This window comes from Colossoma macropomum, unplaced genomic scaffold (assembly GCF_904425465.1).
Source record: "Colossoma macropomum unplaced genomic scaffold, Colossoma_macropomum, whole genome shotgun sequence".
NCBI lineage: Eukaryota > Metazoa > Chordata > Actinopteri > Characiformes > Serrasalmidae > Colossoma > Colossoma macropomum.
This window is the reverse complement of record NW_023494799.1, coordinates 5407622-5423808: the sequence shown is the minus strand read 5'-3', so window position 1 is coordinate 5423808 and position 16187 is coordinate 5407622. Positions and strand designations below refer to the sequence as shown.

The window sequence follows — 16187 nt, the reverse complement described above, 5'->3', positions numbered from 1 at the left end:
CATATCAACAACTACCAGGGATTACAAACTACAGGACCGTCAAAAAGTAGATTCAAGGTAGAGGTCTGACCTCTGTTGCCGATAATAGGTTACATAAGGTGCGCTATGAACTATGCAATGTGCTTTAGATATATCTCCTGACAGTCTGGGACTGCGAGTGCTCTGGGCTTAATAAAATATACTCCATTAAGTCAACCTCCTTGTTTCTACACTCATTGTCCATTTTATCAGCTCCACTGACCATATAGGAGCACTCTGTGGTTCCATCTGTTTCTCTGCATAATTTGTTACCCTGTTCTTCAACAGTCAGGATCCCCACAGGGGGTGTGTGTTGTGCTGGTGCGAGTGGATCAGACACAGCAGTGTCCACTCACTGTCCACTCTATTAGACACTCCTACCTTGTCAGTCCACCTTGTAGATGTACAGTCAGAGACGATAGCTCATCTGCTGCTGCACAGTTTGTGTTGGTCATCCTCTAGTCCTTCATCAGTGGTCACAGGACGCTGCCCACAGGACGCTGTTGGCTGGATATTTTTTGTTGGTGGACTATTCTCAGTCCAGCAGTGACACTGAGGTGTTTAAAAACTCCAGCAGCACTGCTGTGTCTGATCCACTCAGACCAGCGCAACACACACTAACACACCACCCCTACCTCATCAGTGTCACTGCAGCGCTGAGAATGATTCACCACCCAAATAACACCTGCTCTGTGGGGGTCCTGTTGGGGTCCTGACCACTGAAGACAAAGGCAATGGAGAATACAGAGAAACAGATGGACTACAGTCTGTAACTGTAGAACTACAAAGTGCTCCTATATGGTCAGTGGAGCTGATAAAATGGACAATGAGTGTAGATACAAGTAGTTGTACTTAATGAAGTGGCAGGTCAGTGTATGTCATTAGATTCTGTTTCACTGAATCTTTCAGTTTAATTTGCCTGGTACAGATATCAGTTAAACTGCATCCTGGCCTCCAAATCTGGACTAACCTGCTCCTCTTTCAAAAGCATCAGCTTTTGCTTTTCAATGTTTGCACGTACCTAAAAAAAAAGAGCTAATTCAGGGATTTTTCTGCTGTCGCTTTTATGAACAGTATACCCCAAACCAAAATGCAAGAGGGTTTCAATTCAATCCTGCAACAAAAGCCCTCGCGCAACAGTAAGCACATTTGAGCAACACAACAGAAAAGTGGAGCACAAGTCTCTTACCTGATCTGAGCTGTTTGATCCGCCCATTGCTTGCACTGGGATCAATCGGCAAGAAGTCTTTGAACCAGGTGATCTCTGGGTCGGGGTTGCCGCTGGCTGCACAGAGCATATTGGCTGTACGTGTGCGTTCTACCACCTTCAGCTGAGGACCCATATCAATGTTGGGGAAGCCCGGAGGTAGTAGGTCCTCTGTGGAAGAAAAGAAGAGAAAAATAATTTAGACGCTTCTGTGACTGTAACCATATGGGCATACAATTATCGCTAATTCATAAAGCAAACATAACAGATATATCCCATACTCAATTTGGGGCATCATCTCCAGTCATTCAGTTGCTGTTGCAAATTGCACCAGCCTTTAACAACTGAAAACAAAAAACTGTTGGGCCTAGCACTCTCCAACAGTGAGCAGGTGAATACAATCACTGTAATGTGCAGCCCCTGATCTCAGTTAATATGAGCATCCCTCCAGTCAGACTCACTGTAGTGCTGAGAATGACCCCACCACCCAAATAACACCTGCTCTGTGGAGGTCCTGACCTTTGAAGAGCAGGGTACTGAAGTATGCAGAGCAGCAGACGGACTACAGTCTGTAATTGTAGAACTACAAAGTGCTCCTATACGGTAAGTGGAGCAGATAAAATGGACAATGAGTGTAGATACAAATAGTTGTAAGTGGCAGGTCGGTGTATGTTATCAGATTCTGTTTCACTGACTCTTTCAGTTTAGACCTAGCACTCTCCAACAGTGAGCAAGTGAATAGCATCACTGTAATGTGCAGCCCCTGCTCGCAGTTAATCTGAGTATCTCTCCAGTCAGACTCATCTGTGGCAATAAGGCACAATGACACAACAGCCTGCATTAATACTTTTAAGACTTTTACCCAGATTCTTAGTGTTTGTTGGCCCTAGAATGCAGATTTTGGGCCAGTTGAGTCAATAGCTGGAAGAGGAAATTGAGTAGCAGCACAGACTCAGATTTTTTGCTTCCCGATCACATTTCAGAGCAATCAGAGTCCATCAAACATGCTTGATTTTCTCAACTCAAATCTGTGCACAATGTAGTACTGTATACTGGTCAGCGACTCAATGTGAACAGACAATGAAAACGAAGTGCAAGAAAGAAGAAAATACAAGAAAATAAAAGTGTTGAGAAAACGTGTAGCAAAGATTGAGTACATATAAATCTAAAACTCTAAAAACTGCCCCACTAATCACATCCTTACATCGATGACCCTCACTTAAATGTTTACATGTTGCTTCTTTACTGTTTGCAAACAGCGACGAAAACAACAGCAGCAGTGAGATGCTCCACGTTTGTTTATTTGCATCTCCTGGCAACAGGAGTTTGATTAGGTTCAGCGACAACTTTAAAGTTGTGTATTGTGTGATCTCAAGTCGTTGAGTGCGTGATCCCCAATATTTCAGTCGCCCAAAAAATCTGCAGAGACCAGTCAGAGAGTGCGAGATGCCCAGTCTTTTTATAATCTGTCAGGACTTTAAAAGTCATATAGCACAGCCAAGACTACAGGAGAAGCAGGAGTAGATGGATAATCTTGATAAACCAAAGGTTTAGGATCATCTCAATTAGAGAGTAAAGCAAAGCTTAAACTTTTCCACCGGAGAAAAATCTGATTACCCAGTACATGACATCTAACCTAGTGGTAGCCCCTAAAATGGCTTACTCTGCTGAACCTATCCACAGACCGGAGACACCGGAGACACATACCAACACAAACACACCTGACAAATTAGGATGTCTTCCTCATTACCACAACCCAGAACAGCTTGCGTCCCTTACGCACAGCACGGTACACCAACAAAAGCCTTCACTTTCTTCCTTAGTACTGCCATGAGCAGGGACTAAAAGACAAGACAAGGAAAAATCCACTTATTTCCATGACCTGACCTGAAGGCACCATGTGATATGCCACGTCTCCAAGTCCCTTTGGATGCCCTGAGGGCCGCGGCTTGCACATGCCAGCCTCCAAGAGTCAAGTCTAGCATTTAACCCCACATCCTGGCACTTGTTAATGAGCGGCATGGCACAAAAAAAAGCATGCATTATATCCTCTGAATTTCCAGGCAGTAAGATACTGTCAGATAGCAAGTCCTAGAATTGTTTTGCCCAAAAGCCAAGAAGGAGATTATACGAGAGAGACAGAAATGAGTACACATTAGCCTTTTCACTAATAGCTTCTTGGTTGCGGGCTAAAATTTCAATTGCACAGTAGTAGTTCGGAGTCTTGAAGATGCGCAGTACAGATTGCCTCCTGCCTGAGCATTCCTCTTTAAGATAAATATTTCATCACAGGCTTCCTGGGAGCGAGAGGCATTTGTGCTGGTTTAGGCTTTACGGCCAAACTTTACCCATCGATTATTAACCAGTGCTGATGTGTCATCTCTTTGCTTGCTGGATCCCTCTGGGGAGGGAGCTGTAACCGCAGCCCCAATTTGGAATGACACACTGTGTTTTCCTATCCTCTATCTATCTCTCTCGACTCCTCTGTCTATTTGTAATCGCACTCCTGAATGAGAGAGATGCCCAGTTTCACTTCATTTTACTCATCCCCCCTGAACTAGAGGCATCCCGTCATCCGGAAGAGGTTCTGCTGCAAGTGTTTTTGGCCATAAGGGAACGTACTGTAGCTGTGGTTGGAGTCTAGATCTGTGTCAGACTGACACTCGAGTGGGGGATCTTTCCTAGCCACATGAATTAAGCCTTAAACACACTAAGGGTAATTTGCTGTGAGCTTAATTAAAAGCGGCAAGCGCAGGGATCAGATGGAGACGAGTGGAGGAGCCCGGAGTGGCACTGGCTGAGCAGTAGAGAGAGATGTCAGAGCAATAAAAATTCTATTACTGCCACCAGCTCCACTCGTGGGCCAATACCAGTCAAAGAGGGCATGGCAATAGACTCACTGCAATAACAATGTCATTTACTGGTGATATTGCGCAAAGGTAATAATGACCGAGGACATGGAAGGGGTAAGGAAAGCAATAACAACATTTTCTCTGAGATGGCATGACCGATCTGAGATAATCCGCACCGAGTATGACCCCTACAAACAACTCATTGGAACGCAGGTGCTCTTCTAGGAACAACTCTCAGCAGAGCATCTCTTACAGATGTGGAAAGGCTGAGAAGATACAAGGTGCTTCAAGGTCATTGCGCCTGGCAGAGGGGGAAGGTAGTCAGCCAGCAGATCCACACTAATGCCTGTCCAAGCTTTCGCCCAGTCATGTCAGTAATTATACTTTTGTACTTCTTCCCAGAGCCAGTGGCAAATCTTCATTGCTTAATGAACAACGTCCTCCAACTTAGTCTCACTTTAAATACGGGCTTGTGATTACACCGTTCGATACATGGGTCTAGTCTTGTCCGTGGCAGATTCTACCACATGACCTGCCCATGCCTGTCCCACTTTTGCTAGCATAAAGCGCTAATGTGCCACTCTGCTGCTAACCTCTACCCATCGACCTTAATTGGTAGGCTTTCAAATGGCCATCCATTAGCCTAAAAATACCCCTTTCCATGTTTCTTATCGAGCCTGACTGAAAGCAGTTCTCTTGGTAACACTGGATTCAGGTGGTCCCCTGCTTGCTTTTGTCAGGGACTGTTTCGGAGGACTGATCCTTAAAATTCAAAGCGGAATGCAATTAGCAGTGGGGGAGCTCGTAGAGGGCTGATATTCTGGGCAGTTCAGGCGGTCAACCCCGGCCTGGCAGAAAGGCTGTTAAGCTGTGGTGATAATGGCGCTGTTATGATGAGCGCTCCAGGAGGGTGGCGGCTGAGTGTTCTGGCCACTTTGTTCGACAGCTGGTTCTGTATTCATACAATCCAGCAGAGTGCTACTCCCCATGGCATTAGCTGCCCTCCCCCAATCCCGGCTTTGTAAATAGAGGCTGCTGTCATTATGGATAATTGTCTTTAATAGTTGTCCGTGATGCTCATTACGCAAGGGACAGGTGCAAAGCCTTTAATTTGATTGGTGGGTTTGCAATCACTGTTGGAGCTGCGTCTACTGCGGTTATGGGGGAAAACAGCAGTGGTTGGTTCATGCTGCTTCTTCATGAACCACTACTTTCGAAAGAAATGAGGCTTACAGTGACCAAGAGTCTGTATCTTCAGCATGGACTACACTGTACTACATATGGCATAAAACTCTGGCTTATTGTAGCGTGTCTATCTAATAAATTAATAACACATTACTGCTTAACTGACACAGCAATAATACTGTTCCACTCCCTCTGGTCACGTGCTGGAACTGCAGCAAATACCATGGGTATATCCAGCGCACTTATTATTCATCTTATTATTTTTTACTTACTGAGATGATATAATATCATCAGTGCTATAATCAGGTTAACTGATTACCCCTCAATACAGCCAGGGATGGGGCTTTAAAAGGCACTGTGCATTAATATTACAAAGGCTATCTGTGTGGTTGGGTGTGGGGGTGGGGTGGGGTAGGCAGGGACACTGGGCAAGCCTGGGAGGATGAATGAGAAAGAGAAAAAAGGAGAACTTGGCGCAGAAACCAAAGGAAGATATACATATATATCAAAGAGAGACAGAGAGGGAGAGAGAAATGACCACACTTTCCAAGCAGAATGGATAAGTTTGCATAAATTTGCAGCCCCAGCAGTTTGGATGAAAGGTGGTTCAATTTCACCTACTGTGCTCTCAGCAGAAAAGCTCTTCAATTAACACAATCGACAGAGCAGTAAGGGCTAAAACGTGTGTACGTGAATGTGTGTCTAAGAAGGAGAGGAAAAATAATGTGTGCAAGTCTATATCGGAGAGCCACTGGTCACTGTGTGGAGCTTGAGGGTGCTTGGGGTCAGCCGTACTGTCATTTTATGTCAGCACGCTCCAGTGCCCACGGCACAGGGACACGGGTGCAGGAAAACTCATCATCATCTGATCGCGGAAAGAGAGCCTGGGCACACAGGGGCCGCTCAGTGGCAGATAATGCCCCATTATTCAGTGCAAATTCCAGTTCCTCTGCTGCTGAGGCGCTCGTAGAGCCTCCGATCAGCACACAGCACTGCGCCCACTGATAGCCTCCCCGCTCCCTGCAGGATCAAGGGCACCATTTCCAGCCAAATTTCCGACAGGGGAAAGAAAGTTGCGGCGGGAATGCAGAATATAAGGCCTTGGTGGGAACACTATATCATAAGCACTTAAGGCTTGGAGACAGGTCTGTGTGCGGTTGCTCAAAACCGTCTGTCTGAAATCCCAACTACACGCTGCATCCTACAATTGAGGCCAAGGAGTCACGTAGTTCTCGAATTCACCTTCGCAAATCCTTCAGTTTCCAGACAGAGATCCAAAAAAAAAATATAAAGAAAAACCCTCTATTCCCTATCTGACTTCTGACTTTCTCACACTGCCAAAAAAGGCTGTTTCTGAGCTCCAGGATTCAGGCTTTGTGTCCCTGGAATACAAATCAGTAAGGCTGTGTATGTGTAGGTGCTGGAGACAGTACACAGATGCCCCGGTTGCTGCCAGCACACCCCTATTGGGCTTTGATAGAGCTACAATCGCTGGAGGAGCCTGGGCCCTGTCAGGCGCTGTGTAATTAGGCCGCGGCGTGTGGCGATGTTTGCACGCGCCTTGCCTCGCTCATGACCGGGCCCAGCTGTTTCTGCCACACAGCTGTCAAGGAGACTTATCAGCACCTGAGGAGGCGGGGCCGCCCATGAGCTAGTGAATACATGCAGTGCTAAAAAGGAGGAGGAAGACAAGGAGGAGGAAGAATAGAAGAACGATGATTGAAACAGAAGGCTCATTCTCGAGCCGAGTGCAGACCAGGAGAGCGTTCTTAGGCTCCGTCATTCTGCCTCAATGCCCTGCCTGCTGACGAGCCACCCCAAGCCTAGCTGAGACGACTTGAGCGAACTCCTCTGCTGCGATGGAGAGAGATGTGCAGAGATGTTCTGACAGCCTGTGTGTTAAGTGGCTCCCACCAGAGATTCTTTAGCAGTAGCGGCTTTAAAATGTGCATGCTCAGGGCCAAGTCCCCGGAACAAGAACCACTTGGGAAGGTCATGGGGTCTGAGCTGCTGTCATGAATCGGGCCTGGGCAGTCATATTCACGGATTCTCTGTGTTTGCCCACAACAGTTCAAGGAAAACAATTTCGTGGTCTCATGTGAGTTGATTTCTGCACAACTAACTGCAACCCGTCATTTTTCCATAAATCATTTTAATTACCTTAGCAAACCAGGTCTCACAGTGCATATTTGGGCACCGTCTACAAGAGAAGTGATTGCACCAGACACACCAGCCCTATCTTCTGTCAGAGAGAAAGAAAAGAAGAGCTCCCTCAGTTTATTTTTATCCACCGAAGTTCCTTCGCTGTACTTTGGCGGGTCCTGAGTGGCATGAGGGTAGACAGGCGAGCTACGGAAGAGACAGGAGACGAGACCAGGCCATTAAGTCTCCACAAAGGCTCAGGCAAGCAGTGCACAATGTCAATAAGGGCATTTCCATTCCAGCACCCGTGTCCTGTCCTGCTTTATTTGGAGCATCACAGTGGAAGGCACATACTGTACAAAAGCATCAGTGCTTTATAGGGATTAAATGAATGGCAGACCTTATGAGTTTTTCAGTGAGGGTCCACTAAACGAGATCGCTCTTCAGCAATGATGAATGAGATGTGAAAAGAGAACAGGAAATGTCACGACACAAAGTCTTACTCATCCTGAAAGCCAGAAACACAACAGAAGACTTGCATTATCTGAAAGACAAGACAGATGTGTGGTCAAGATACGACCTCATGAAAAGTAAGCCAACGGCTCAGTTTTTAAAAATAAATTTCTTGCCTTAAAACTGTGGCCTGGTTCTAAAGAAGAAACGCTCAGACTCAGGCAAGAGTTGCAAAGCAAATGAGCAAAGAGTGCAAATCCCCTGCTTCCACCGTTAAGAACATAAGTGGATGGTAGAAAAAAAAAAAGAACAAAGAGTTGAAAACCCTATAACCAAACAGAGGGTGATCAGTTAACTCGGTGCTTTTAGCCCAAAGCAATTAAGCCTTTAATAACATGGTTGCTTCTGCCTAGAGAGTAAAAGAGCAAATACGTAGCCTTTTTGGGGATAAATGGAAAAATGTCTGAATGGCTCTAATTGCTTATTGCTGCTAATTGCTGAGGAGACATCAGGCAGGGCAGGAACTGGGGGCTGGACTCTCACCAGGAAGCAGTGAATTTATGAACAGATTAAAAATGGACACAAATACAGACGTGCGAGAGGAATGACAAGCACCTCCAGCAGCTTGGGCAGAAAGCACCGGGTGCCTTGTTTTGTTTGGGCTAGTTCTGTGCAAATCAGTGGGAACATTCCATTCTGCAATTTTTGTAGTGCTTCAATCAGTTCCCAGCCAGCGCTGCTGCTTGGCATCCCAGTGCCTTGAGCAAACACGGTGGCACTGCTCTTTGCTTGCAGCGAATGGTGCGGCGGTTAGCCAGTACAAGTTCTTAGTAAGAAGGCTGTAATGAAAAAGATGGGAGGTGGGGGGGAGGCTTGCCGTTCGGGGAACAGATGTTCATTTTTCATGGTCCAGTGCCAAGGCTGTCTGAGAAAGGGAGAGACAGTACAGCAGCAGGCTAAGGCAGCACAAGTTTGCATGCAACATGCCCTTTAAGGGCTACGAGCTGAGCGTTCTTTAAATATTAACAGCTGCCCCTGGATCCAGTCAGGCCGAGGCAGTCCTCCAGAACGGGGGCTCCGTAATCAAGGAAAATCTGGCTGGAACACATACGCAAGCTCTCCTTCTTCAAGTCATGTTCATTCATGAGGAATGAAATCTGTGCCACTTCGCTCAGCTCCTGTTTATTCATAATCTCAAAGTCCTCAAAGGACCATCGCTCAGCCCTAGTCCTATGCCAGGCTTGTTATTGATCTCTTACTTTAGCTTTGGGAGCCTGTCCGCCTAACCTCCATCCCCCCATCTCAAAGTGATCGCTGCAAAAGAAACCCAAACGCTGAGCCAAATAAAAGCAGAGCTGGGTAAGAGAAGTGAAGGAGGATGTGGAAAAGCAGGTCTGTGGTGTCAGAGACAGGCAATCAAACAACTGAACACTTCTCTCTGCACAGAAAGCTTACAGAACCTTATCGCTCAATTTCGTATGTGAGAGGGAGAACAAGCTGTCCATTTATCCTGACTTCCCACCAAGCAATAAAACAATCAGACAGACCGGGCCTGTCTTAATGCTATTTTCTTGCGATCTCTTTCTCTTGCTTCTCGGCTGCCTAGAAGAGGGGGCACAAGGTCGCCCTACTTGAGCGGGCATTACATGAATCGATAGTGAGAGTGGGGAGACCGAATGCCCCCAGAGATGAGAGTTTCAGCCATTTATCCTTCTTTGCTGCTCCCCGTGCCCAATCACGCTTGATTACTGCTCTCCAGGTTGCCAGGATCAAAGGATTTGGGGCCATAAACTCGTCTGAGCGAATTTCCTGCGTGCCGCTCTTTCTGAAAACCCACTAGGATGGAGTGCGTGCTGTATGAGAACACAGTTCTCGCTAACCCTCTCTTTCGTCTCCCCGTTCTCCCATCTCGCTTGCCCCCTGGGGACCAAAGTGAAGGGTAAGACAAGAGGGCGAGAGCTGTCGATCCATTCCGAGCTCATATGAAAGAAAAACTCCCCGGCTCTGTGTGTAAAGTGCCACGAGTGTCATATAACTCACTCCGGTTTCCGCATCCTTAAGGTCTTCCCTGAAGCGACTTTATCGACGACAGATGTCACGGCAAAGAACACAACAAGTAAATAGCCATGAGAAGAAGGCGCAGACAGACTGACAGATCCGCCACAGGACCAAACGAGGCAGAATGCGCATCTCAAGCGCTGCCACTCACCTGGCGGGAACAGTTTGATGTTGCAACAGCGTGTGAACCTGCTTCTCCACCGATGCCAATTATCCCTCTGCACCGAGCGGGGAAGCGCAAGGGATGTCATCATTAGCACAAGCGGTAAACAGTAGTCTACGAAAACGCGGCACGCTCCTTGTGGCGCAACTCCCTTCGCCCACAAAAAAACACGAACCAGCAGACAGGCTCCTGAAGCAGCCCTGCAATATAAATAGACATCAAACGCTAAAAGACTGCCTTCTATTTTGAATTGGGACTCTTGCGATAATGGATTGCCCAAATACGCTCGGCGACAGAGTCCATACATTTCTGCTAGATCTTAACTGTGCTAAACAAATGCATTATGCAGCAGGGAGCAGCTGAGCCCATGGTTCTGGAAACTGGCTTGTTTACGAGAGTGGGATGCAGATAATACACTGGGCAAATACAGCTGTGTGCATGTTAATACCCGCTCAGATCAGCCTTAATCAAATCCTCGCCGATTCCAGTTTCCTCCTCGGAAGGCTGTACCATTCTCTGCATCTTTCTTTCGCGCTTCTCATTGCCTCTCTTACCTTCTGTCTGCCTAGTTATGACACAGCTCCGGGGGGAAAGGGCAAGAGCAGCAGGTGGAGAGATGAAGGGAATGGTGATGGGTGGCTTCCATTCCGTCTTTCTTTCTTCCTTTCCTGCCTTTCCCTCAGGGGATGTAAACCACTACTGGCTCATTGCTAAATCAATCAAGTGGGCCTCCACCAAGCTGTTTATTGCTAGCAGCCAGTAAGGGTCATGATTAATATAGCTGTCTGGGTGTGGTGGCTAGCCTAGGCCGCGCTGAATTAGCCCATCATCATAAAGGACCAGGAAGGAAGACAGGAAGCAGGAGGCAGCTTTGAACTTTGCATCTTGCATTCATAACAAACTCATAACCAACTCTGACAAGTGTCGGAGATACAGTGTCCTTTAATAAACCTGAATATTTCATTTGTATTTTGGAAGAGCTGATTATTTCATGTAATATTTTTTAAAATGAGCCTGCAATATTATCAAAAAATGCTCGTTGCAATAAGAAAGAAAACATAAAATTACAATAACAAACTGGATTTCCATCAATCTGAGAGGCACGGCATACAGTATCCTTCACTAAGGCTTGATGTAGTGTATCTGAGAGATAGAACCTGAGTCCATGCTCCCTAGTCACCGGGGCACTGCTAATTACAGACCTTTATTGACAAAGCAGGGATCAGCCATAGACAGAGAGATTAATTGGAGGACAGGATCAATGGTGGAGGAAGAGAGGGACAGCTTGGAGTCTTCACCCCTAGAGGCTAAAGTCTCTGGCTGTGAACCATAAAGCGGCTAGAAAAACAGTAACAATAATAGGCTGTATGTTGACAATTGGTAAGGACTGAAAGGAAGATGGTGAAGGGGCAAGAGCTCCATTAGCAGGTGTGTATTTTATTCCCTACTGCATCGGATTTACAGGCAAGAACAGAGAACACTGTGATCCGACCAGAGCTGGGCTCTGTAACAGTGCTGCACCAAAAGGGATGTCTGACAAGCCTAGCCTTGATGAACCCAGCCGTAGCAAACTCTGCAACAGCGTCCACGTTGCGTTCAATGTCAGTGTAGGCCCTGCTTTGTCATATCCTTGTAATTATACCTCTTGCTAGGAGAAAATGACTGTCATGTTCCAGCGATGCTCAAATGTTGACCAAATTCTACTACTCTGTCTACACCATACAGTGGCCTGGAAATCAAGACCACACAAAGGGCATTTTCAGGGCATGTTTTTTCCAGACTGAGGTCCATTTGTCCTGAGAGTTTGGTATATTTAGCCAAATGTGAAAGCTCTTTTGGGCCTAGGAGAGGTCCAGAGAGCCGATCCCTGGTCCTCCAGTCCTGTGATGCGGCGTACGCGTCAAGTGAATCCTGGTGCCCTCCACAGTATGTGCTAAATCTCTGGAGCTCCTGAAGCCAAGCATCAAGTAATGTGATTGGTTTATTTTCTCACTTATGGCTTGCACTGAGATCGTCCTTCCCAGGTTAGAACAGAACCTCGTTTTTACCTTCTTGCACAAGGACTTACAACAAATAACCGCTGATTATCACTGTTTGAGAGTCAGTAGCCTAACAAAGGAACCTAATAATAAAAGGTATGAGCCTATTGCTAACTATCTTCCATTTATGGCCAAAAACAGTCACTTGTAATCTACCATTTTAGAAAAACTCTGCGCATAAGGAATTGTGAAATTTCCCACAGTTTGGGAGACACTCTCCTGTGTGAAAACAAGCCTGTGCTAACAAGCTCCTCTCCCAAAAGAGGCAAAAACTCATCCTGAGTGCAGACTCAACTATTCTGGACAAGTGCGAAAACAGCCTACATGCACTTTTAATCCTTTAGGAAGAAAATTAACTAATGGCTAGAAAAGAGGCAGAATCTACTAAATTAAAATGATTTACCCAGTTGTTACAATAAAGGCGAATATGATCGCAGTCTACCTGATTAACTTCAATGAATTAATGATTGTGACAACATTTATATGAAGTTATGCATTATGTGTGATACAACATATCAGCCATAATGATATATTAATGTAATAACACTAAAATTATTGCATAAATCACTACTGTAACACTACCAATATGTTTCTTTATAACATCAATACATCTCATTCACAGTATTACTTTCAGAAGGGACAAAGGCAGAGGTGAACAAAGAGAGAAATCTGCAGGGAACGCAGTGCAGAGATTTGTGGAGGGATGACTCATGAACTGGACCAGCATGGTTCACCAGAGCAGCGGGACCCTGTCTCCTCCTGATCAGACAAAACGCACTTCAAACCAGACACAGGAGCGAAAAGTGACATTACGATTTCTGCACTTGCGTCTGAGAGGGGGATAAACAGAAAAGAAAGACTTTCAAAAATAGCACTGCCAAGTGAGAGATGGTCAGAGGAAGGTGGCTAATAAAAGGGGATTTGTGGGGTTTTGATTGCGGGGGTCAGCGGCATCAAATTAAAACTGCACAAGGAACTGGGCAACAAACACAATCCTGTCCTGCAGGAGAACAGCCAATTAAAGGCGTGTGCGATCAAATCCAGCCTGTCTGTCCTTTCTGCCACTAACTGTGCTAACGAGGTCCCTGTGACTGGAGTTTAGAGGAGGCAGGGTCACACGGCACAAACACACCATCAGCACAGAAGGGAGGAAAAGAAAAAGTGAGATATAGAGAAAAGAGAGAGAGACAAACAAAGACAGAGGCAGAGACAACCTCTTGTTCACTATACAGTGCACTATTCGTTTAGTTAGAACTCAGTGAAATGCCACACAATATGGACCAAATCCCATATCACGATTATGTTGCTACCTATGATGCGTAGCTGTATGTGCCAGCAATGGATGCACCTTAAAGATTAGATATAAAAAAAGATTAGATATAAAACAATACACTTTCCAGGAAAATAAGCAAAAATTGCTACAGAGAAAATGGGGCTCCTAACAACCACCTGGAAGACCTGGTAGACCCCAAAACTGCCCCCATCAGATAAACAGCACTTAAAGCTTTCATCTCTGAGAGAGAGGAGAAAATCAAGACGACTCAGCGCTGTGGGTCTGAAAGGATGTGTAGCTGTTCAAGAAGAACCTCACTGAGAAAAGGAGACGGACACATCAAACAAAGAAGCTGAACAATGGACTGACCACCCCAGAGTCCAGACCTCAACACCACTGAATGTGTTTGATTACTTCAGAAAATGATCAACCAGCTTCTAAGAGTGAACTTTGGAGGTGTGTCTGCAGATTCTTTGAGGAACTGAAAGTGAGTCTCCTGAAAAGAATGGAAGCTGTAATGAAGGTAAAGAGTGGACACAATACTACTACTACTAAAAATAATAATAATAATAATAATAATAACAATAATAGTGATGTTTATTTATATAGCACTTTTCATGCTGGTGCAGCTCAAAGTTCTTTACAGGTGATAAAGCTTAACAGTAATACAAGAAATTATGAGTAGTAATTTAAAATCATAAGAAAATGACAGATTAAATTAAAAGATAAAAACCACAAGACGTAGAGTTTTAATGAAACACTAAATCAAAGAGATACGTTTTTAGATGCTCCTTAAAAGTGAGCACTGAGCTTGACTGTCTAATAAAAGGTGAACTGAGCTCCACAGTTTAGAAGCAGAATAACTGAAAGAGTCTCTCCATGTTTTCTGTATTTTATAGAAGGTATTTGCAGAAGGTCAGCATCTGCAGATCTAAGATCACGTGCTGGACAGACACTCTGCGATGTAAGTGGTGCTTTAAGGTCATTTACAGCCTTAAAAACTAGTAGCAGAGCTTTAAAATCTGAAAGATAAATACTGAAAACATGATATTGTATTTGGTTGTTGAAGCTTCTGAATAACGTCTCTTAAATACGTTCTCTGCTTTCATTCTGACACTGAAAAGTGAATAATTTCTACAACCATTTTGACTGGAAGTTAAAATGAAGGGTGGTCTCTGACTTTTGCACAGTACTGCACTGTATCTGATGGAATGTGATGTCACAGAGTGATAAGCAAACCTAACATTATCACAGAAAACCGTTTACGTCCTGTTTCTGTAACAGTGTTCTATATAGTGCTACTGACCTTCCAACGTGGGGAATATGATTCAGGGTTTATTTTGAATGCAGTGAGAGAGGCAAACAAAGACAGGCTGAAAATACAGAGAGAATATCTAGAGAATATTTAGAGGCAGATCCAAGCCCAAAGGCCTGCACTGGACTGGGCTTGTGGGATGCCAAGCACTGGGCCTTCTGATCCACAGAGAAACTGTGATCCTGTGCCACTGTCCAGCAGAGCCACACGGAGCGCAGCGTTCCCAGCACGATCTGGGGCAAAGCGAGGCCAGTACCACCTCGGGGTGGACGAGAATGTGTGCGCGTGTATGTTTTCACACATTTTCAAGACTGTGTAATGGTCACCTGTCACTGTTAAGTGTATGTATATTCATATACTGTACTCTGCAATCATTTATATTTGCAATGTGTGTGTTTTTACCAGTAAAGACACTTTATAACACTATTAGAATAAATACTATTTTTTTTAAATGATGGAACTGCTTTCAAGTCATTCTTCCCTGCTGACCATCATGGTTGGGTCCCCACACATTTCCCAACCTAACACTGCTTGACTTCACATAATGAACTGTGAGGTGTTTTGAATGGTCTTGTTGCAGTACTGTATATGGGTGCTTACATGTATGTGTGACCCCAGGTCCTCACACTGTCTAAAAACAGACCTGTGTGTGTATGCGTGGGTGTCTGACACCTAGCAGGAAGTGGGCAGATGGTGAGACCTGGGCTGCTGTTTGTGTTAGACTACATCAAGTGCTCTAGGTTGGCAGGTGACAGCAGTGCCAGGAAAGGGCACAATGCCACGGCCGAGAGAGAGAGAGAGAGAGAGAGAGAGAGAGAGAAAGAGAGAGAGAGAGAGAGAGAGAGAAAGAGAGAGAGAGAGAGAGAGAGAGAGAGAGAGAAAGAAGAGGGAGAGTGAGTAAGAAAGAAAGAGAAAGAAACAGAATGAGAGAGAGAGAACGAGAAAGCAAGTGAGTGAGTGAGAGAGAAAGAAAGGAAGAAAAAGATAGAGAGCTAAAGGGAATGAGAAAGTGTGAGTGAGAATGAGAGAGAGAGAGACATCAAATGTCAGTGAGAGAAGGAGAGACAGAGACATAAACAGATGCTGCAAAAGAGAAAGAGTGAGTCAGAAAGAATGAGAGAAAGAGAGGAAAAAAAACAGCATGAGAGAATGAGAACGCAAATGAGTGAGTGAGAAAGAGAGTGTGTGAAAGAGAAAGAAAGGAAGAAAGAGAGAGAGAATGAAAAGTGAGTGTAAGAGAGAATGAGAGACATCAAATGTCAGTGAGAGAGAGAGCGAGAGAGAGAGAAAGAGAATGGAAAAAAGAAAGAAACATAAATGAGAAACAGTGAAAGAAAGAGAGACTGAGTGAAAGTGAGAGAGAGAAAGAAAGAGAAAGAGATGGAAAGAGTAAGAGAGAGAGAGACGGCAGACAGAGAGCAACAGAGAGACAGAGAAAGAGAAAGAAAGAAAGAGTGTGCAAAAGTGAAAGTGAGTGAGAAA

General features: G+C 45.1%; 1 protein-coding gene across 1 annotated transcript in view; it reads right to left on the bottom strand.

The window, feature by feature from the left end:
• Positions 1-16187, bottom strand: part of ptprsa (protein tyrosine phosphatase receptor type Sa) — a 358543-nt gene that overhangs the window by 143092 nt on the left and 199264 nt on the right. Inside the window, exon 6 of the mRNA XM_036587418.1 lies at positions 1208-1396. Coding sequence (XP_036443311.1) covers positions 1208-1396 — 189 coding nt within the window. The remainder of the gene's footprint in view (positions 1-1207; positions 1397-16187) is intronic.